Source organism: Macaca nemestrina, chromosome 14 (assembly GCF_043159975.1).
Source record: "Macaca nemestrina isolate mMacNem1 chromosome 14, mMacNem.hap1, whole genome shotgun sequence".
NCBI classification, from domain to species: domain Eukaryota; kingdom Metazoa; phylum Chordata; class Mammalia; order Primates; family Cercopithecidae; genus Macaca; species Macaca nemestrina.
Window position 1 is genome coordinate 82,027,472 of NC_092138.1, and position 22,976 is coordinate 82,050,447.

General features: G+C 38.7%; 1 protein-coding gene across 4 annotated transcripts in view; it reads right to left on the reverse strand.

The window, feature by feature from the left end:
• ECPAS (Ecm29 proteasome adaptor and scaffold) overlaps nt 1-22,976 on the reverse strand; it is a 126,032-nt gene that overhangs the window by 30,057 nt on the left and 72,999 nt on the right. For all 4 annotated transcript variants that reach the window (XM_011740353.3, XM_071078150.1, XM_011740351.3 and 1 more), the window contains 9 exons: nt 22,365-22,499; nt 21,332-21,494; nt 20,407-20,579; nt 18,944-19,045; nt 5,312-5,435; nt 2,476-2,621; nt 2,002-2,056; nt 1,087-1,201; nt 58-126 (listed from right to left, as the gene is read on the reverse strand). In XM_011740353.3, coding sequence (XP_011738655.1) covers nt 58-126; nt 1,087-1,201; nt 2,002-2,056; nt 2,476-2,621; nt 5,312-5,435; nt 18,944-19,045; nt 20,407-20,579; nt 21,332-21,494; nt 22,365-22,499 — 1,082 coding nt within the window. The remainder of the gene's footprint in view (nt 1-57; nt 127-1,086; nt 1,202-2,001; nt 2,057-2,475; nt 2,622-5,311; nt 5,436-18,943; nt 19,046-20,406; nt 20,580-21,331; nt 21,495-22,364; nt 22,500-22,976) is intronic.

Here is a 22,976-nt window from a genome sequence, read left to right on the forward strand (position 1 = left end):
ATATATATATATATATATTTAAAGATGTTTACCATTCAATGGATTTAGCGTACTTACCCATCTGGCGTTTTGCCAAGAGCTCCCCCTTGAAATACCACTGTCTCTCCAGAAACTTCATGTTTAACTCTAAACCAAAATAAGAATTTCAATAAGCTTCAAGCTTTTCACACCAACATTCAACTAGCCAATGCAATTCATTTACAAAGTGATAAAACTTCCTATCAAGCATTTACTGTGCATAAGATATAAAAGTCTTTTCTGGTCGAGTGCGGTGGCTCATGCCTGTAATCTCAGCACTTTGGGGGGCCAAGGTGGGCAGATCACTAGGTCAGGAGTTCGAGGCCATCCTGGCTAATACAGTGAAACCCCATCTCTACTAAAAATACAAAAAATTAGCCGGGCATGGTGGCACACGCCTGTAGTCCCAGCTACTCAGGAGGCTGAGGCAGGAGAATCGCTTGAACCAGGGAGGCAGAGGCTGCAGTGAGCCGAGATCAGGCCACTGCACTCCAGCCTAGGCAACAGAGCAAGACTCCGTCACAAAAAGACCAAAAAAAAAAAAAAAAAAAGTCCTTTCCATGAGGCTGCAAATTTTGTAAAATGAATCCAGAATGAACAAATTAACAGATGAAAAAGACATTTCACATAATTTCCCCTGGATTAAATGTGGTAGCACATGAAAAACTATCCTTCCTACAAGGGAGGAAACATAAAGCAGCAATCCCTTACACAGATGATTTCCCCTCACACTCTTCACAGATTAGACTATGAATGATATGCAAGCTTCTTCTCCGTATCTTAACTTCCATTTAGCCAACAGTAATTAAGGCATTTTTCTAATCCAATACATTAATTGTCTGAGATCATTAAACTTTCAAAGCTTGACCTAGTGGCATGCTCCTAAAGTTAACAGTATACACTGGAATAATTGTGCTATCCACAGCACAACAATTACGGACTTGCAATTTAGAAAAAGCTTCATAAACGAAAAAATGGAAAGCTGAATCTTCCTTCTCCAGCATATTCTCACTATGTGTATAGACTTCCTCTATGGGCTTGAATCTAAAATTTTCAAGTTCACCATACCTTTTGCCAGTCATAAGTGTTTCTACAAGTGTAGAAACCAATTCCTGTTGATCTTGTTCATTGCCTAGTTCATAAACCAACCCAAGGCCCTTTGATGCAACATCTTGGCTAAGTTCTACAAGAAAGTCAGACAAGATTGTATTACTTTAAAAAAATTTTGTCTGCTTGCTATGAAATCAAAAGCTTTAAAAAGTTAACACTGACCCAAAATGATATCAAAGTAAAGATATAAAAACAGAATCAACATGCCTATTTTATTAAAAATAATAATAAATCATTTCAGTGGACATGGCACCATACATAAGTTACTGTAAATGAGAACCACATTCACAGAAGATCCAGTTCACAAACCTAGACAATACTGATGGACCTATACAGTGTCACTGGACAGTGCAGTGACAGATCATCCATGGGCTATAAGTCATACACATCAGAGATAAAACAGCCTCACAAGATCTCAATACACTCAGACCTAACTTTTAAAAGTCAATACAAGTCCATATGTTTAAAACAAGTTATAAAACAAAGCTACTACTGAAAGATTTAACACATATACGTTCACTCTCTCCTAGCTTAAATCAGAGAGGAAAAGTAACCAGAGGTAGAAAAAAGCTATTATGAGAGATACTAAAGAAGGCCTCGGCTCCATTTTAAAATGCAGAGTTGAGGAATATGTTCTAACGTATAAACCAATAAATAAAAAAGAATCTAAGTTTCCTATATCCTAACTAGAAATTTTGGTTTCCAAGCCATTAACATAACGCTTATCCTTACTGCTAACAAATAAGGTTTAATAATTGTTTTGATTACACAGCTCAAGAAAGTTTTCTTTTATGTTCATTAATCCAGGTTTTTTCAACATTTAAAACACAAGTTCAATAAAGTTTAGAAATCAAATATTAACCAACAACCTACCATCATTTTCTGATAGAACTGAAACAAACGCACTTTGAATTTCTTTAAGATGAGACTGAAAGAAGAAAAAAGGCATTAGAACACTGAAACTCTACCTCTTTGAGAGAGTAAGAGTCTTGCTCTCACCGTGCACAAAATTTGTAGTCTTATTATCCAAGCCAGTTACAATCGCTGTTTTGCTCTCATCTTTACAGGTGGCCCAAATCACCTGGAGCTGCACCACTTATAGGTAGTCTAACACACGCAAGCTGACCATTGCCCTAACTGAGCTTCCCCATCTCAAGCACTTCTGACTTTATACCTTCAAGTCTAGAATCATCTTCTAGCCTATATCAGGCCACCATTCTTCATTCCTTCATGTACAATGTATTTCAAAATACCTCCTATTGGTTAATGACCTTCACCCTCATATGCTTTCCTTGCTACTTATAAAACTGGTTTCCAACAGGGCTGACCACAGACAGCATGGCTCACCTTCACTTCTTTGTGGGTACTTAGCTTCCTCACAAGGGAAAGGAGCCAGATGCAGGCTGCTTGCCTCACATGTGGGTTGGGGCTGATGATATGTTTATTTAAAATCACATCCAACACCCATGGAACCACATCATTCACTTTGGCTCCTGGGGAAAAGCAAAGAAAAATAACAAAGAATTAAAATAATTCAACATAGTTTCCTGAAAAAATTAAATTGAAATCAACATTTGCATAACAATCCTATATTAAAATCTAAATGACTAAGGTGTTTAAAGTTGCTGAAGGAATCAATAATTATTCACTCTAGAACCTAGTGTAAACAAAATTACATTTCAAAGATACTCGAGTAACTTTTTAGTTCCTGAGAATGAAAACTTATCCCTACTCTTTAGCAATTTTTCTTTGTCTACTAGACGTTTCTCATCTTCCATCTAAAAACAAACTTCTTTTGCACTTACTTTCCTCCTCCAGCTACCATACTGTTTTTCTCCTTTCCTTTATTACTGCAGGGTTTCTCAAGCTCAACACTACTGACATTGTAGCTGGATAATTTTTTATTATACAGAGCTGTGCTATATACTGCAGGATGTCTAGCAGAATCCTGTGCCTTCACCCACTAGATACCAGTGGCACCCACCCTCCCCAGTGTCTAGACATCACCAAATGTCCCCTGTGGGGCAAAAATCTCACTCCTCCAGTGACAAACCACTGATTTACATTAAGACCCTTCAAAACAGTTGTTCAAACTCATGTTCAAACTTTGCTCTTCTCTTTCCTTGAGCCCACTCCAAATCAGCCTTTTACCTTCTCTTCTCCATAGAAATTAGTCATAGAAATCACGAATGACTTTCCTGTTGCTACGTTCAATGATGGTTTCTCATTTCTCACCTTAGTTGATATATTGGCAGTACATGACATGGTTAATTCCCCTCCACCCCTCATCCCTTCACAGTTCCTCGCTGATCACATTACTCCAGTTCTCAGAGTCAGAATCCCTTCTTTTAATTCCCATAACCACAACTCTAGCTGCCAGCAGTTCTGCTATCTGGGTAACTACAATTACAAAACCAACAAGTCCTTACTAGATTCCCATAACATGCCTGGGATAATATGTACAGATGTTAAGATGGCTAAGACCTGGGCCCTAACTGGCTTCTCAAATGCTGTTCATTCTACTCACAGCAAGATTGGTACACTGTAACGAACAACAACATCCAAAGGCCGAGTAGCACTCAGATGAGAATGACATAGAACACGCATGATCAAAATTCACATCAAAGATTCATCAACCCTCCCTTCTCCACAATATTTTATGTTCTCCTTTCCCAAAACAGACAAAAATAGAACTTCAACATTGAATGGACAATCTGAGATTCCTGTGGATGAGTAAAAAGCCAAGCAGGATGCAATCTTCCAAGAAGAGTTTGAGGCAATACAAGAGTTCAGAGAATGAAGACTGGCATAGATACCTCTCTACTAACCTTTACTTGTTAAGTCACTATGTAAAAACCCATGGAGTCAGAAACATGCCTCTCACAGCAAACCCACTCCTCAGTGTGAGCCCTCCCTGCTGTCAAGCCTCTGTTACCACCTCTCACATGCAACCTGAAAATTCCCACTTCAGGTTTGGTTGTCTTCTTGCTAACAATGTCGCTTTCCTTCCTTACCGTCTTCCTTCTATACAAAGTGCTCCTTGCCTTGCTCCACGTGTGTTCAAAGAAAAACCTCAAAGAACTGACTCGGATTCAGCTTCCGTCAATCCACAGTTCTCATTACAGTGCAAGCAAAAGTGTGTTTTTCTATTTCCTTTAAATCTCTTTATGGTGGCTAATGAAATAATAAGTGAACGCATTAACGTGGAGTGAAGTGTTAACTGTAACACTAAGTGCAATAACTAAATTAATGCATTATTCATGATGGAACACAATATACAATAAAATGTTACCACGAGAATACTATCTTTTAATTTCCTCAATTGAGAGAATAAAATATAAAAACTTGGTGACTTTTCCTTCTGTTTAAATTTTTTTTTAATTCTAGCTCAAATACTAAAATATATTTTCTATTCCAAATTCAAATCAAACCACAATAAATTTGAAATCATAATATATAAAACATAAAGTCAGAAACCACATGTTCCCTCAACTATATGCTGCCACTATATGGAACGCTAGCAGAAGGCACTTATGTAATAAGGGATTAAAGGACACATCATCTGGAAACAACTATACCTTGAATTCTGAAACTGGCTAAATACATAAATCCTCATGAAAAGAGCACAAGCTTCAAGGTGATCCAGAGCTGACTCCCCTGCTTGCTTGCCAAAGGGTCAGAAAAATAAGTTACTAATTTCATGCTGCCTTTTTTTTTTCTTTTTTTGAGACGGAGTCTTACTCTGTTGGCCAGGATCGAGTGTAGTAGCATGATCTCAGCTCACTTGCAACCTCTACCTGCCAGGTTCAAGAAATTCTCATGCCTCAGCCTCCCAAGTAGCTGGGATTACAGGCTTGTGCCACCACGCCCAGGTAAGTTTTCTATTTTTAGTAGAGATGGGGTTTCACCATGTTGGCTGGGCTGGTCTCTAACTCCTGACCTCAGGTGATTCGCTCACCTCGGCCTCTCAAATTGCTGAGATTACAGGCATGAGCCACTGTGCCCAGCCTCATGCTGTCTTCTTCACCCAACTATTTTTCTTGACTGAATGAAACTGGTAAAACAGATATAAATATTTGAAAAAAGTAATATGGAATGTATAATGGTTTTGCCTCAAATGTAATAACGAGAACAAAAAAGGGTTACTTGACAATTATAAATTGATTAGCTGAATATTTGGTACCAGCAGGAGGAGTATATTCCTCTTCAGTCACTAGCCAGGCATCTCGGGCAGCCACAGAACTAGTTCCTATTGCAGCGCTGGTAATGGCTTCGCCAATAGTGAACTGAAGTTCTATCTGCTTGGCCTGTAACGAAGGAAGTAAAAGCCATGAATGAGAAAACACATTTCCCAAAACCATCCATTTCTACAGAAAGCCTGCTTAAAAGTGTGTTTCTCAGCATGTTTTGTTTTCACTCTTTGCCCTAGCTTGCTTTCGGTTAATTCAATGGCTCAAAGGCCAGGGAGGGTGAGGGAGTGGAGGATATAAGAATCCTTTGAAGATATTTTTCAAAGTCTTTGCTGCCCTCCTCACCCTCAGTAGAGAACCACTAAGCAGTGATTTATGATTTCTGGAAGCATAATATGGTTCACCTAAGGAAGACTTAGAAAATCCCATCAACTTTGAAGCCATGTAAGTCTCAATATAAATTCTAGCCATCTTTCACCAGCTATATACCCTTATTTAAACTTTTTAAATTATTATTATACTTTAAGTTCTAGGGTACATGTGCACAACATGCAGGTTTGTTACATATGTATACATGTGCCATGTTGATGTGCTGTACCCATTAACTCATCATTTACATTAGGTGTATCTCCTAATGCTATCCCTCCCCGTTCCCCTCACCCCAAGAGAGGCCCAAGTGTGTAATGTTCCCCTTCCTGTGTCCAAGCATTCTCATTGTTCAATTCCCATCTATGAGTGAGCACATGCAGTATTTGATTTTTTGTCCTTATGATAGTTTGCTGAGAATGATGGTTTCCCCCTTCATCCATGTCCCTACAAAGGACATGAACTCATCCTTTTTTATGGCTGCATAGTATTCCATGGTATATATGTGCCACATTTTCTTAATCCAGTCTCTGAGACCACAGTGCAATCAAACTAGAACTCAGGACTAAGAAACTCACTCAAAACCGCTCAACTACATGGAAACTGAACAACCTGCTCCTGAATGACTACTGGGTACATAACAAAATGAAGGCAGAAATAAAGATGTTCTTTGAAACCAATGAGAACAACGACACAACATACCAGAATCTCTGGGACACATTTAAAGCAGTGTGTAGAGTGAAATTTATAGCACTAAATGCCCACAAGAGAAAGCAGGAAAGATCTAAAATTGATACCCTAACATCACAATTAAAAGAACTAGAAGGCTGGGCGCGGTGGCTCAAGCCTGTAATCCCAGCACTTTGGGAGGCCGAGACGGGTGGATCACAAGGTCAGGAGATCGAGACCATCCTGGCTAACACAGTGAAACCCCGTCTCTACTTAAAAATACAAAAAACTAGCCGGGCGAGGTGGCGGGCGCCTGTAGTCCCAGCTACTTGGGAGGCTGAGGCAGGAGAATGGCGTGAACCCGGGAGGCGGAGCTTGCAGTGAGCTGAGATCCAGCCACTGTACTACAGCCTGGGTGACAAAGCAAGACTCCGTCTCAAAAAAAAAAAAAAAAAGAACTAGAGAAGCAAGAGCAAACACATTCAAAGGCCAGCAGCTAAGATCAGAGCAGAACTGAAGGAAATAGAGACACAAAAAACCCTTCAAAAAAATCAAGGAATCCAGGAGCTGGTTTTTTGAAAAGATCAACAAAATTGATAGACTGCTAGCAGGACTAATAAAGAAGAAAAGAGAGAAGAATCAAATAGACACAACAAAAAATGATAAAGGGGATATCACCACCAATCCCACAGAAATACTATAAACACCTCTATGCAAATGAACTAGAAAATCTAGAAGAGGCCGGGCGCGGTGGCTCAAGCCTGTAATCCCAGCACTTTGGGAGGCCGAGACGGGCGGATCACGAGGTCAGGAGATCGAGACCATCCTGGCTAACACAATGAAACCCCGTCTCCACTAAAAATACAAAAAAATTAGCCGGGCGTGGTGGCGGCGCCTGTAGTCCCAGCTACTCGGGAGGCTGAGGCAGGAGAATGGCGGGAACCCGGGAGGCGGAGCTTGCAGTGAGCTGAGATCGCGCCACTGCACTCCAGCCTGGGCGACAGAGCGAGACTCCGCCTCAAAAAAAAAAAAAAAAAAGAAAATCTAGAAGAAATGGATAAATTCCTGGACACATACACCCTCCCAAGACTAAACCAGGAAGAAGTTGAATCCCTGAATAGACCGGTAACAGGCTCTGAAATTAAGGCAATAATTAATAGCCTACCAACCAAAAAAAGTCCAGGACCAGACGGATCCACAGCCGAATTCTACCAGAGGTACAAAGAGGAGCTGGTACCACTCCTTCTAAAACTATTCCAAACAACAGAAAAAGAGGGAATCCTGCTAACTCATTTTATGAGGCCAACATCATCCTGATACCAAAGCCTGGCAGAGACACAACAAAAAAAGAGAATTTTAGACCAATATCCCTAATGAACATTGATGCAAAAATCCTTAATAAAATACTGGCAAAGCGAATCCAGCAGCACATCAAAAAGCTTATCCACCATGATCAAGTGGGCTTCATCACTGGGATGCAAGGCTGGTTCAACAGATGCAAATCAATAAATGTAATCCAGCACACAAACAGAACCAAAGACAAAAACCACATGATTATCTCAACACACGCAGAAAAGGCCTTTGACAAAATTCAACAGCCCTTCATGCTAAAAACTCTCAATAAATTACATATTGATGGGATGTATCTCAAAATAATGAGAGCTATTTATGACAAACCCACAACCAATATCATACTGAACGGGCAAAAACTAGAAGCATTCCCTTTGAAAACCGGCACAAGACAGGGATGCCCTCTCTCACCACTCCTATTCAACAGAGTGTTGGAAGTTCTGGCCAGGGCAATCACGCAGGAGAAAGAAATAAGGGGTATTCAATTAGGAAAAGGGGAAGTCAAATTGTCCCTGTTTGCAGATGACATGATTGTATAGTTAGAAAACCCCATTGTCTCACCCCAGAATCTCCTTAAGCTGATAAGCAACTTCAGCAAAGTCTCAGAATACCCTCATTTAAACTTCTATGAGCCTCAAAAACTTCATTTGTAAAAGGAGCATAATATCATCATCCACAGCATTAGGCTTTAAGAATTAAATGAGGAAAAAAAAAAAAAAAGAATTAAATGGGGTTAACGTACATAAAACGACTGTATAGTATGCTTGATTGTGGTTATTCCACAATAAATAGTAGCCATTATATTTTATTAACATTTAACAATTATTTAACTTTTTGCACTCTTAAATTTTATATCTTGATGTTACTTTTAAATGGCTCAGAAAAAAGAATAATAAAGCATACATGAAATGTTAAAATTTGGTAAATGTGGATAAAGGGCACACAGGAGTTCTTTACACTATTCTTACAGCTTCACTGTAAGTTTGAAAGCATTTCAAAAGTCAAACATTTGAAAATTCTATATAGTACCCACTCAAATGTTTTAAAATTTTATTCAGAAATGTTGACATGATTCACTAGTAGGAATCACTGACCCAACATGTAACTACCTAGACCTGCATTTTCCACTTTTTACTGTGAACCAGAAGAAATTTAGGAGGAATAGGAGAAATAAGGGAATGAACAGAGAGCATGTGAGGGCTATGAACACGCTACTCTTCAAAGCCTAAAGACAACAGCTGAGACTTTCCTACACCAATCAACAAATGCTCTAGTGATGAGGCTTCAAGTACTAATGCCACATGCTTCCTAGTCTGAGGAAAAAAGATTTAAAGGCTTTAGCCCTACAGCTTCCCTGGTTAAAAGCTTTTCTTGGCAATTTCAAGCTGAAAAAAGGTATTTCAACATAATCCTTATTAGGGGTTCATTTTATGTACCTGTACCTGTTTTTGCATGTTTCCTGTAATTAATAACATCACAGCTGGCATTAAAAACAAAAAACAAAACTCCATAGCTACATTTATGAATAATATACTATCTGGACATTGCTGTAAATATTCCATAAAGGGGGGGTTCAATAGAGAAAATAAGAACAGATACATGGGGATTCATTATATTATTATTCTATTTTTGCATATGTTTGAAATTTCCTATAATAAAAAGTTACAAGAGGGAGGAGGCGGAAGGACAAAGTGGCTGAACAGGGGGAGGTGGAAATGGTTAACAGGTACAAAAAGATAATTAGAAAGAATGAATTCAGGCCGGGTGCACTGGCTCATACCTGTAATTCCAGCACTGTGGGAGGCCAACGTGGGTGGATTACCTGAGGTCAGGAGTTCAAGATCAGCCTGGCCAACATGGTGAAACCCTGCCTCTATTAAAAATACAAAAATTAGCTGGGCATGGTGGTGTGCGCCTGTAATGCCAGCTACTTGGCTGAGGCAGGAGACTCGCTTGAACCCAGGAAGTGGAAGTTGTAGTGAGCTGAGATTGCACCATTGCACTCCCGCCTGGGCAATAGAGTGAGACTCTGTTTCAAAAAAAAAAAAGAATGAACGAGAACTACTACTCTTTGACAGCAAACTAGTGTGGCTATAGTCAACAATAATTTCATTGTACATTTAAAAATAACTAAAAGAATATAATAGGATTGATTGCAACTCAAAAGATAAATGCTTAAGGGGATGGATATCCTATTCTCCATGGTGTGATTATTAAGCATTGCATGTCTGTATCAAAACATCTCGTGTACCCCATAAACATATACACTCACCATGTACCTACAAAAACTTAAAACTGAAAAAAAAAAAAAAAAGCCCAACAGAACCTCATCCCCTCCCCATCTAATGCAGGAACATCGAACTGAACTGTCCACCAAAAAAGCACCTTCATAAAAACTAAATCAGGTGACAGATCACAGTACCCAGCTTCAGCAGACTAACAAGAGGAGACGCGCTGAACAGTGTGGGAAGAACACATTGCCTACACCTCCAGCTTGGAAAGAGAACCTGTATGCTTGGGTGAATGACAGCAAAGGGAGTGTGATACTTTGCATTGCAACTCAGTGCCACCCTGTCACAGCATCAGGCAGAATTCTGCCAGTGCCCAAGGAGGCAGCACTTAGACCAAACCTGGGCCAGAGGGAAATCAGTTTCTTCAGTGAGAGGAACCCAAGTCAGTTGACTAAAATGGCCTCAGGTCCCCAAATAAATTTCACCAGCAGCTAGGCTACACTTGGAGGGAGGAAAAGCAAGAATACAGGCGACTTTTTCTCGTAACCAGGCACCAGCCCACCAATAGTAAAACAAAGCACCAGGCAGAGTCTGAAGGCCCCATTTCCAGGATGTTCCTGTGGAAGAGCACTTCTAGACTCACCCCAGGCAAGAAAGGAATCTGCTTGTGTGCCACGAACAACCTAAGTCCCAAGTCCTGGTTGGCTCCAACACCTGCTGACTAGAACGGCCTCATCTTTGAAAAAGCATCAGCGGCAGTCAGGTGGTCACAGGTCTTCGGTGAGCCCTGGTACTGTGCTGGTCTGGGAGGCCATGGGCTTTGGGAGCAACTCAGCATGGTGCTAGCTGCTGTGGCCACAGAAGTGCCCACATTACCCCTCCCCTAACTTCAGGCAGCTCATCGTGGAGAGACACTCCCTCTATCTGGGGGAAAGAGAGGGAAGAGGGCAAGAAACTTTGCCTGGGAACCCAGAGAATGCTCCCTTATCTTCCCCAAGTCCATCAATGCTGCGTATCTAGGTGTCTGTAAGAGCTGCAGCACACCTGGGCTGAGGGTGCCCTCTAGTGCTGAAATGACTGCAGTGACCACAGGCTTAGGGAACCCAACACTCAGTCATATTTGAATTCTTGGAAGGCCCTCTGAAGGACAGGTACAAACAAGGCCAGACTGTGAAGACTGGAATAAATATTTACTCTTCAATGCCCAAACACTGATAAATGTTCACAAGCATCAAGGACATTTGAGAAAACATGTTTTAAAAAATATTCACGCTAAACAAACAGACTAAATAAGCAGGCACCAGTGACCAATTCTGGAGTGGTGTAGATATGTGACCTCTCAGACAGGGAATTCAAGATAGCTGTTTTAAGAATGCTCAACAACTTCAAGAAAACATGGAGAAGGAATTCAGAAACTTTTAAGAGAAATTTAGCAAAGAGATTAAAATGGAGGAAAAAATCAAATCTTAGAGCTGAAAAAATGTAATGGATGACTGAAAAATACTTTGGTGTGTCTCAACAGTAGAAACGATCAAGTAGAAGAAAGAATTAATGAGCTCTAACACAGGCTATTTGAAAACTCACAGTCAGAGGAGAAAAATGCAGAAGAATGAGATACACTTACAAGATCTGGAAAACAGCTTCAAAGAGGCTAAGAGTTATTTGCCTTAAAGAGGAAATAGAGAAAGAAACAGGTGTAGAAAGTTTATTCAAAGAAATAATCAACAGAGAACTTTCAGAACATAGAAAAAGACGAACACCCAGGGAAAAGAAGGTCAAAGACCAAGAAGATTCAACCCAAATAAGATACCCCAAGGCATACAATAAACTTGCAAAGGTTATGGACGAAGAGAGGATCCTAAAAGTAGCAAGAGAAAAGAAGCAAGTAAGATATAAAGGAGCTCTGATATGTCTGGTGGCAGAAGCCTTACAGACCAGGAGGGAGTAGAATAACATATTCAAAGTGCTGAAAGAAAGGAAAGAAAGGTAGAATAAGAGGGAGGGAGGGAGGGAGGGAGGAAGGGAGGAAGGAAGGAAGGAAAAAATCTTGCAACTGAGAATACTGTACTCAGCAAAGCTATCCTTCAAATATCAGGGGAACCAGCCCCCAATATTTCAACGTAGGTTCTTTTCTATTTTCCCTAAGTGTCGGCCAGTCTGAGAAAGAGAAAGAGTACAAAGAGAGAAATTTTACAGCTGGGCCTCCAGGGGTGCCACCACATACTGGTAGGAGTGTGATGGCGACCTTGAGCCACAAAACCAGCAAGTTTTTATTCGGGATTTTGAAAGGGGAAGGGGTGTACAAACAGGGAGTAAATGACAAAGATCACATGCTTCAAAGAGCAATAAAAGATCACAAGGCAAAGGCAAAATTAGAATTACTGATGAGGGTCCGTGTCCTGCTGTGCACACATTGTCTTGATAAACATCTTAACAGGAAACAGGGTTCGAGAGCAGACAACCCGTCTGACTAGAATTCACCAGGCTGGAATTTCCTAATCCTAGCAAGCCTGAGGGTACTGCAGGAGACCAGGGCATATTTCAGTTCTTATCTCAACCATGTAAGACAGACACTCCCAAAGCGGCCATTCATAGACCTCCCCCTAGGAATGCACTCCTTCCCCAGGGTATCAATTATTAATATTCCTTGCTGGGAAAAGAATTCAGCAATATTTCTCCTACTCACACATCCGTCTAAAGGCTTTAAGCAAGAAGAAAAATACGGCTCTATTCTGCCCAACACCGCAGGCAGTCAGACCTTATGGTTATCTTTCCTTGTTCCCTGAAAATCGCTGTTATTCTGTTCTTTTTCAGGGTGCACTGATTTTATATTGCTCAAACACATATTTTACAAACAATTTGTACAGTTAATGCAATCATTACAGGGTCCTGAGGTGACATACATCCTCAGCTTACAAAGATGATGGGATTAAGAGATTAAAGACAGGCATAAGAAATTATAAGAGTATTGATTGGGGAAGTGATAAATGTCCAAGAAATCTTCACAATTCATGTCCAGAGACTGCAGTAAAGACAGGTGTAAAAAATTATAAAAATATTAATTTTGGGAACTGATAAGTGTTCATGAAATCTTCACAATTTATGTTCTGCCACGGCTTCAACCGGTCCCTCCATTCGGGGTCCCTGACTTCCCACAATATTGAAATATAAAGGAGAAATGAAGACTTTCCTGGGTAAACAAAAGACAAGGGAATTCACCACCAGATGTGTCTTACAAAAAATGCTACAGTTCTTCAATCTGAAAGAAAGGAACTCTAGCATGCAACAAAAAATGTAAATACACAAATTCAAAATACTCTAATACTGTATAGAGTATTCTAAAGATACTAAAGGCACTCTAATACTGCATTCTAAAAATACTCTAATACTGTATAGAGTATTAAGAGTACCTTTGTATTAGAGTATCTTTAGTATCCTTATCTAACACTCTATAGAATCTTTAGTATGAAGACTAAAACATAAACTTCTCAAAAATAATGACTACAACAATTTGTTAAAAGATAGGCAATATAGGAAGATGTTAAGTTGAGACAACAAAGAGCCAAAAAATGGGGGTATTGGAATTAAAACAGAGTTTTTTTTTAAGTTTTTTCTTTGCTTGTTTTTGTTCTTTTCTTGTGATCAGTGAAGTTGTCATCAAACTTGTTATATTTTCTGAAACCCATAGGGAAACCATAACTCAAAAAACAGTCTAAACAGATACACTAAAAATAAAAAGTAAAAAATACTATGAGAAAAAAGTCACTTATCCACAAAGGAAGACAGAAAGAAAAAAAGAGAGGACTTCCAAAACAACCAGAAAACAAAAAACAAACTGTCAGTAGTTAAGTCCTTATTTAAAAATAATAAACTGACTGTCGATGGACTAACTTATCTGATTAAAAGATACAGAATGGCTGAATGAATAAGAAAACAAGACCAACTATATGCTGCCTACAAGAAATTCACTTCGGCTAGGCCCAGTGGCTCACACCTATAATCCTAACACTTTGGGAGGCCAAAGTGGGCAAATCACCTGATGTCAGGAGTTCAAGACCAGCCTGGCCAATGTGGCAAAACCCCGTCTCTACTAAAAAAAAATAAAAAATAAAAAAATTGGCCAGGCATGGTGGCTTGTGCCTGTACGCCCAGCTACTTGGGAGGCTGAGGCAGGAGAATCACTTGAACCCAGGAGGTGGAGGCTGCAGTGAGCTGAGATTGCTGCACTCCAGCCTGGGCAATGGAGCGAGACTCCATCTCGGAAAAAAAAAAAAAGACATTCACCTCACCTATAAAGATACAAACAGATTGAAGGTAAAGGTATGAAAAAGATACTTCATGCAAATGAAAACCAAAAAAGAATAGAAGTAACTATACTTGCATCAGATTAAGACTTCAAGTCAAAAACTAGAAAAAGACCAAGGTCATTATGTAATGATAAAGGGCTCAATTCAGCAAGAGGATATAAAGGTTATAAATATATATGCACACAGTATTGGAGCACTCAAACGTATAAAGCATAATAGATTTAAAGGGAGAGATAGACTGCAACACAATAATAGTTGAAGACTGACTTCAATACCCCACTTCCAGTAATGGACAGGTCATTCAGACAGAAAATCAAGCAACCCAAATCAAAATTGAACTACACTTTAGACAAAATGGACCTGACATTTACAGAACATTTCATCCAACTGCTGTAGAATACACATCTTTACTCATCAGCACATGGAACATTTTCCAGGATAGACCATATGTTAGACCACAAAGCAAGTCTCAAGCAATTAAAAAAATCTAAATCATATCAAGTATCTTTTCTGACTATAATGGAATAAAACTAGAAATCAATAACAAGTGGAACTTTGGAAACTATAGAAATACATGGAAATTAAATAACACGTTCCTGATCAATGGATCTATGAAAAAATTAAGAAAGAAAAACTTAAAATGTCTTGATACAAATGAAAATAAAAACACAACATACCAACATCTATGGGAAACAGCAAAAGCAGTGCTAAGTGGGAAGTTTATAGCAATAAATGTTTACATCAGAAAAGTATAAAGACTTCAAATAAACAACATAATGATGCATTTTAAAGAACTAGAAAAGCAAAAGCAAAGCAAACCCAAAATACAGGAAAGAAATAATAAAATTCAGAACAGAAGTAAATGAAATTGAGACTAAAAAAACTACAGAAGATTAATGAAATGAAAAATTGGGTTCTTTAAAAGTTAAATAAAAAATTATTAGAACTGATAAAGTCAGTAAGTTACAGGATACAAAATCAACATATAAACAGTTGCATTATATGTAACATGTTTTGGATTTGTGTCCCTGCCCAAATCTCATGACTGAATAGTAATCCCCGATGTTGGAGGAGGGACCTGGTGGGGGGTGACTGGATCATGGGAGTGGACTTCTTCCTTACTGTTCTGATAGTGAGTGAGTTCTCACAAGGTCTGGTTGTTTAAAAGTGTGCAGCACCTCCTGCTTTGTTCTTTTTCTCCTGCTCCTGCCATCTAAGACATGCCTGCTTCCTCTTTGCCTTCTGCCAAGATTGTAAGTTTCCTGAGGCCTTCCCAGCCATGCTTACTGTACAGCCTGAAGAACTGTAAGTCAATTAAATCTCTTTTCTTTATAAGTTACCCAGTTACAGCAGTGTGAGAACAGACTAATATGCCAGCAGCAAACAATTTTAAAAAGAAATCAAGAAAGCAATCCCACTTATAACAGCTACCAAAAAAACCCAAAAAACAAAAACCTAGGGATAAATTATAACCAAAGAAGTAAAAGCTCTCTGTAATGAAAACTATAAAACATTGATGAAAGAAATTATAACGAACACACAAAAGAGAAGACAGATCCCAAGTTCATGGATTGAAACAGTATTATTAAAATTTCCAAACTACCAAAAATCATCAACAGATTCAACATAATCCCTATCAAAATACCAATGACGTTCATCAAAGCAGAACTAGAAAAACAATCCTAAAATTTGTATGAAACCACCAAAGACCCTGAATAATGAGCAAAAAATACTGAGCAAAAAGAATAAAGCCAGAAGCATTGCATTACCTGGCTTCAAAATGTATTACAAAGCTATGGTAAGCAAAACGGCATGGAACTGGCATAAAAACAGACACATACACCAATGGAACAGAATAGAGAACCCAAAGATAAATCTATCCATTTACAGTCAACTCAATTTTCAACAAAGGCATCAAGAACATATATTGAGGAAGGAACAGTCTCTTCAGTAAGCTGTGCTAGAAAAACTAGATATCGACATGTAGAAAAATGAAACTGGGCCCCTTTGTCTCACCATATCAAACCAAAATAGACTTAAATCTAAGATCTGAATGTTGAGACTACTACAAAAAAACATTGGAGAAACATTTCAGAATATTGGTCTGGGCACAGATTTCTTAAGTAAGATCATAAAAGCACAGACCAACTAAAGCAAAAATTGACAAATGGGATTATATCAAGCTAAAAAGCTTCTGCACAGCAAAGGAAACATCCAACAGAGTGAAGAGACAACCTATTGCATAGAAGAAAATATCTGCAAATTATCCATCTGACAAAGGATTAAAATACACAATAAGTAAGGAATTCAACTCAATAGCAAATAAACAATCTGATTTGAAAATGGACAAAAGACCTGAATAGTTATTTCTCAAAAAAAGGTATATAAATGGCCAACAGGTATATGACAAAAAGTTCAGCATCACTAATCATGATAGAAATGCAGAGAAAAACCACAATGAGATCTCATCTCACCCTAGTTAGAATAGCCATTATCAAGAAGACAGAAAACAATAGATGATAGTCAGAATGTGAAGAAAGGAGAACATTAATACACTGTTGGTGGGAAAACAGTATGAAGATTCCTCCAAAAACTAAAAAACTATCATATAACCCAGCAATCCCAGTATGTATCCTAAGTATATATCCAGAAGAAAGAAAATCTGTATTCTGAAGAGGTATTTGTACTCCAATGTTTACTGCAGCACTACTAACAATAGCCAAAACAAGATATCAATCTAAGTGTCCAGCAACAGGTGAATGGATTTTTTAAAAGTGGTATATATACGCAATGGAATATTATTCAGCCATAAAAAAGAATGAAATCCTGTTGCTGACAGCAACATAGATGGAACTGGAGGACATTGTATTTAGTGAAATAAGCCAGGCACAGAGCAAATATCCTATGTTCTCACTTATACATGAGAAAATTGATCTTATGGAAGTAGTGAACAAATGGTGGTTACCAAAGGCCAGGAAAGGTAATGGAGAGGCAGGGAAGAGAGCTTGGCTAATGGGAACAAAAATACAGTTAGAAAAATTAAGTTTTAGTGTTTGGCAGCACAACAGGGCAAACATAGTTAATAAGAATTTATTGTATATTTCAAAACAGCGAGAAGAGAAAATCTGACATGCTCCAAACACAAAGAAATGAAAAATGCTTACAGTGATGGATATCCCAATTACCCTAATTTGATCATTATATATTGCATGCTTGTATCAAAATATCATATGTATCCCATAAATACGTACAACTATTATGTATCAATTTAAAAAATTAAAAATGGGAGAGGCACAGTGGCTTATGCCTGTAATCCCAGCATTTCGGGAGATCTAGGTGGGAGGATCACTTGAGCCCAGGAGTTCAAGACCACCCTAAGCAACATAGGGATACCCTGTCTCTACAAAAAATTAAAATATTAGCCAGGCATGGTGGCGCATGCCCGTGGTCCCAGCTGCTTAGAAGGTGAGGTGGGAGGATGGTTTGAGCCTGGGAGATGTAGTGTACTCCAGCCTTGGTGACAGAATGAGATCCTGTTGTAAAAATAAAATAAATAAATAAAACAATTAAAAAAAAAAAAAAAAAACCTTCAGCACTATGTCCTATTCGACTGTGAAGATATTCTGCTTCTGTTTCATGGTTTTCATTATTCTCATCATTTAATCTCTGTACCTTATTTCCATACTTCTAGCTTTTCATGTATTTCTAAACTCTTAAAATAATGACATTAAAAGTAAGTTAAGAATCCAGAGAAGACTTCATTAAAAAAAAAAACAAAACAGGCCGGGTGCAGTGGTTCACATCTGTAATCCCAGCACTTTAGGAGGCTGAGGTGGGCAGATCACCTGAGGTCAGAAGTTCAAGACCAGCCTGGTCAATATGGTGAAACCCCATCTCTATTAAAAATACAAATATTGGCCAGGTGTGGTGGCGTGCACCTGTAATTCCAGCTACTTGGGAGGCTGATACAGAAGAATTGCTTGAACCCGGGAGGTGGAGGTTGCAGTGAGCCAATATTGCGCCACTTTACTCCAGCCTGGGAGACAGAGTGAAACTCCATCTCAAAAAAAAAAAAAACACCTAGAAGAAACCCACCACACTCAGGGATTTAAATCTACTAGGGTAGATTCTTTAGCAAGGCAACAATCTGAGAAGGAAGTAGGAAGCTTTCAAAAGCTCAGTACAAGGCGGCCAAAGAGGCTGGTATACAGAAAGTGAGTGAACGTCAAGGATCAAGGCTAGGGAAAGCAGGGCCAGATCAGGCCATGCTGAGAGAGTACACTATCCTGGCATTTGCCTACTCGTAGGTCTTCTCTACTACACACTAGGCATCTAGAGGACAGAAGCTAAATCATCAGACTTGAAAACAACTGAAATACCAACTGAAACACTCAAGAACAACTGTTTTTTAAAGGCTCACTCCACACATCTGGCTGACAGGGTATGTGGGTATATTTCCCCTTCTACCTACACTGCACCGTGCTGTGCTCAAAAATTTTAAGGTCTTTCCTTCATAGGTGATTTAGTCAATGCTATACCTAGCACAGTGATGAGCACAAAACTAGTATTCAAGTATCTGGTGAATAAACAAGTAAATGCTTAATTAGAAATCTCACAGCATGCAAAACTGCACCTAAAAAAAAAAAACAAAAACCAATGCCTTTTCTTTGAATAACTAACAATCAGGTAGCAATATAAATACCTCCACAGAATCCATCAGACCTTGCAAGAGGAGTTTCTGGTGAGGAAAATCTCCATCCCCAACTGGAAAATATCCCAGTGTTTGGATTGCTCGTTCTTTCATCTGGAAGAACATCAAATTTTTTTCTTTTAAACAGAGTATATACTAGCTTTACCCCAGCACAGTATTTCCAAAATGAGATGACAGGGAAGGGCAGTCTATCTAACACCTCAATGCATAAGTTTTTACAAAAGCATCAAATTTTACAGTTGTATGTCTGTAAGTCATTGAAGGTAGAAACACACAAATTTGAGTCCACTAAGGATCCACAGCTGCAAAAGAAGAAAGAAGAAAGCCTTTAGGCTTATTACCTTTCAAACTATAATGATTTAAAATGTGGGTTCTGGGCCCAGTGGACCTAGGACCAAATCACATCTCAACCATTTCAGCCTATACTGGTGTGTGACCTTAAGCAAGTTACTTCCCCTCTCTGTGACGCTGTTTCCTCATGTTAGCTCATATAGAGATGACAACTGTGCCTATTTCACTAGACCTTTTAGAAAATTCAACTAATGCACGCAAAGCACTTAACATACTCTCTGGCACATTAGAAGTGCTTAACAATATTTGGCAATGATTAGTTAATAGCTAATAAAAACTATACTGTGTATCTTCTCAGAAAGTTTTAAACAGTAGCTAGACCAAGATTAAGATTATATCAATTAGGCCAGGCTTGGTGGCTCAAGCCTGTAATCCCAGCACTTTGGGAGGCTGAGGCAGGTGGGAGTGCCTGAGGTCAGGAGTTTGAGACCAGCCTGGCCAACATGGTGAAACCCCACCTCTACTAGAAATACAAAAATTAGCTGGACATGGTGGCATGCGCCTATAATCTCAGCTACTCAGGAGGCTGAGGCAGGAGAATCACCCGCCTGAACCTGGGAGACAGAGGTTGCAGTGAGCCACGATCGCACCACTGCACTTCAGCTTGAGCGACAAGAGCAAAACTCCATCTCAAAAAAAAAGATTGTATTAATTAAACTTGTAGTAGTAAACTGGTATTTCTGCTCATTAAATCATCTTATACCTCAAAATTGAGGTGTTCTGATCACAAAACTGGCTTTAGGCGGTTAGGATTTATATTTGGCGTAAAATTTAAAAAAAATCATAAAACTACTTAACATTTTATTGTACACCTTTTGCATGACAAAAGATATTTCCTGATGAATTTAATACTTCACCCAAATCTTAACAGTTATAAAGATCTAAATTGGAATGACTGGGTCAAAAGATGTACACACTAAGATTGTACACAGATCACCTCTAGTTCAAAAGTAAACACTTAGATTTGCTTCTTTATCATCCATTTTTACATTAAATCCTTCCTCCAGCTGTAATGCCATCTATTCTCATTATAATTTGTTTTTGCTCATTTATTCACAGAAAGACAGAATTCCAGAAAGGGAAGAAATAAGAAAAAGACTTACCTTATTTGTTTCTTTACTGGAAGGTATTCTACTTAGTAAGCTTTCTACAAGATGCAATTTGGTAAAGCCAGATCCCTCACTGGGGATTGGAAGTGGACCATTTCTGCCTATTTCACCCAGGGCTGTGCAGGCAGCAATTGCCAGGAGGGGTGATGTACTGTCCAAAAATGAGCCTGTAAGCACATTTAGCCAAAAAGAGAATTATATACCATTATTCTTACGACCCAAAGCAACCAGTGATGTACTCAAGATTTTTTTAAGATGGCAAAATAAAATCAAAGTGTACAATATCTTTGAGTTGACAATTTGTTAACATTTATTCAGTGGAAAGACAACATGGCAACAGGGGATAGAGTAGTATTTTTTTTAATGTATACATTTTTTTACCATAATAGGATCATCCCTGTTTATAAAAACATGTAGGAAAAAAACGTAGAGAAAAGAAAAAATGGAGTGCTTTCATTGCTTTGTTTTTTGTTTTGTTTTGTTTTTTTGAGACAAGGTCTAGCTCTGTCACCCAGGCGGGAGTGCAGTGGCATGATCACGGCTCACTGCAGCCTCGACCTCCCAGGCTCCAGTGATTCTCCCACCTTAGCCTCCTCAGAAGTTGAGGCTACAGGTACACGCCATTATACCAAGCTAAGTTTGTTTATTTTTTTATAGAGGCTAGGTCTCACTATGCTGACTAGACTGGTCTCAAACTCCTGGACTCAAGTGATCCTCCCAAAGTACTGAGATTATAGGCATGAGTTACCACACCCAGCCTTTGTTGTTATTAAAAATACAGAATTTATCAAGTAAGTTTTTTGTGAAAAAACTTGTGTCTTTAAAGTACAATGCCATAAAAAGAAACTGAAACTCCATATTAAAATTTAACATAATTCAAAAGCTGCAACACCCAAGTCGGCATAAAGACATTAATTACCTATTGTTTCTGTAGCACTCTGAATGAGTTCCTCTTGATCAGGGAGGGTGTCAGCATTTCTCTCCAGGTCTTGTTGCTCTGCCATTCTCATTTTCTTTTTAGCCAAATACCTTCCCACCGTGAATCCCAGTGCAAGCAAGGATCCATGCTGTATCTCCGGGCTCTGAATTTAGCAAAACAATAGCATATCTCTGGCTCTCTCTCATGTATGCAAAACTACATGGCAGTAACTGTGTGTCTATTAGGATCATCTCTCCAACAAAACATAAGGCTAAAGAATAAAGTAAACACTTGAGGTTTCACTGGATGCTAATGCATTGAGCTTAGGGAATAAGAGAAACCTTGAGTTTCTAACGGAATTTTGAGAAGCTGAATCTTGATTCACTTTAAGATTTACATTCTCTAATTCCATGCCCACTCCAATTCCAGGTGAGATGACTACATGCTCCTACATGCTCCCACGCCACTTTCTAGCTTACAGCACTTACATAACTAGAGTATCATAACTTTCACACATAATGTCTTTCTATTGCCAACAAAAGACAATGAACAGATCCTATTTCTAATTGCCAAAACCTCCAAACACAAGGTAACCAACAGACTATTTGAAGTAAAACTTGTTTTTTCACTGGCAGCAGTAGATGAGGAAGAAAAATGGAGCTAACATTTCTCGCTCTCAGTACTAATCAGGCCTGACCCTGCTTAGTTTTAGTTTCCAAGATCAGATGAGATTAGGTGTGCTCACGGTGGTATCGCTGCAGGCTCTGAGCATCCTGTTGTACCAGGGATTCTCATGTATTTATGAATCACTGTACTCCTGGCACCTAAAATAGTGCTTATCAGACACAGCACCATACTTGTTAAGTGAGCTGACTGAACCAATGTATTACCTATCTCATTTACTCTTTACAGTAATAAAAGCAAGGAATTTATAAGTTCATTTTACAAATGAGAAGATAAAAACCAAAAATAAATTAGATCCTTTTATGAAACCCTATCTCCCACAAAAAGGAATGAAAACAAAATAACATACGTGATTGTCTTTTGTAGTCTTTATAAGCTGTTCTATCATTGATTTCAACTCATTCCCCGACACTGTTGATACCACCACAGAATAAAACAATGCTGCCAGTTCGCGCATTTCTTCTTTACTGCTATTCATCAGACTCTGAGTAGTATAAAAAAAATACATACATGACACAGAACCACGAGCCTGATGACAACATCTTTTAAAATTAAAAGAATGTTCAATCCATCTGTTGATGGATATTGAGGAAAAAAAGCTATTATTTGAACACAAAATAAAAGCTGAATGAATTATATAACAAAATCTCAGGTCCATTTTCATCAAAGATACACAAGCACAAAACAGGTGAAATTTATTCACAGATGATCTAAAACAAGGGTCAGCAAACTTCTGTAAAAAAACTGAAAGGCTTTATGGGCCATTTGGTCTCTGCTGCAACTACTCCATTCTGCCACTGCAGTACAAAAGCAGCAACAGACAATACGCAACGAATGAGTGTGGCTAGGTTCCAGTAAAACGTGGACACGACAAGGTTTGTGTCATGAAACTTACTCGTTTCTTCATTTTTTTTCCCACATTTAAAAATGTAAAAACCATTCTTAGCTTGCAAACCATACA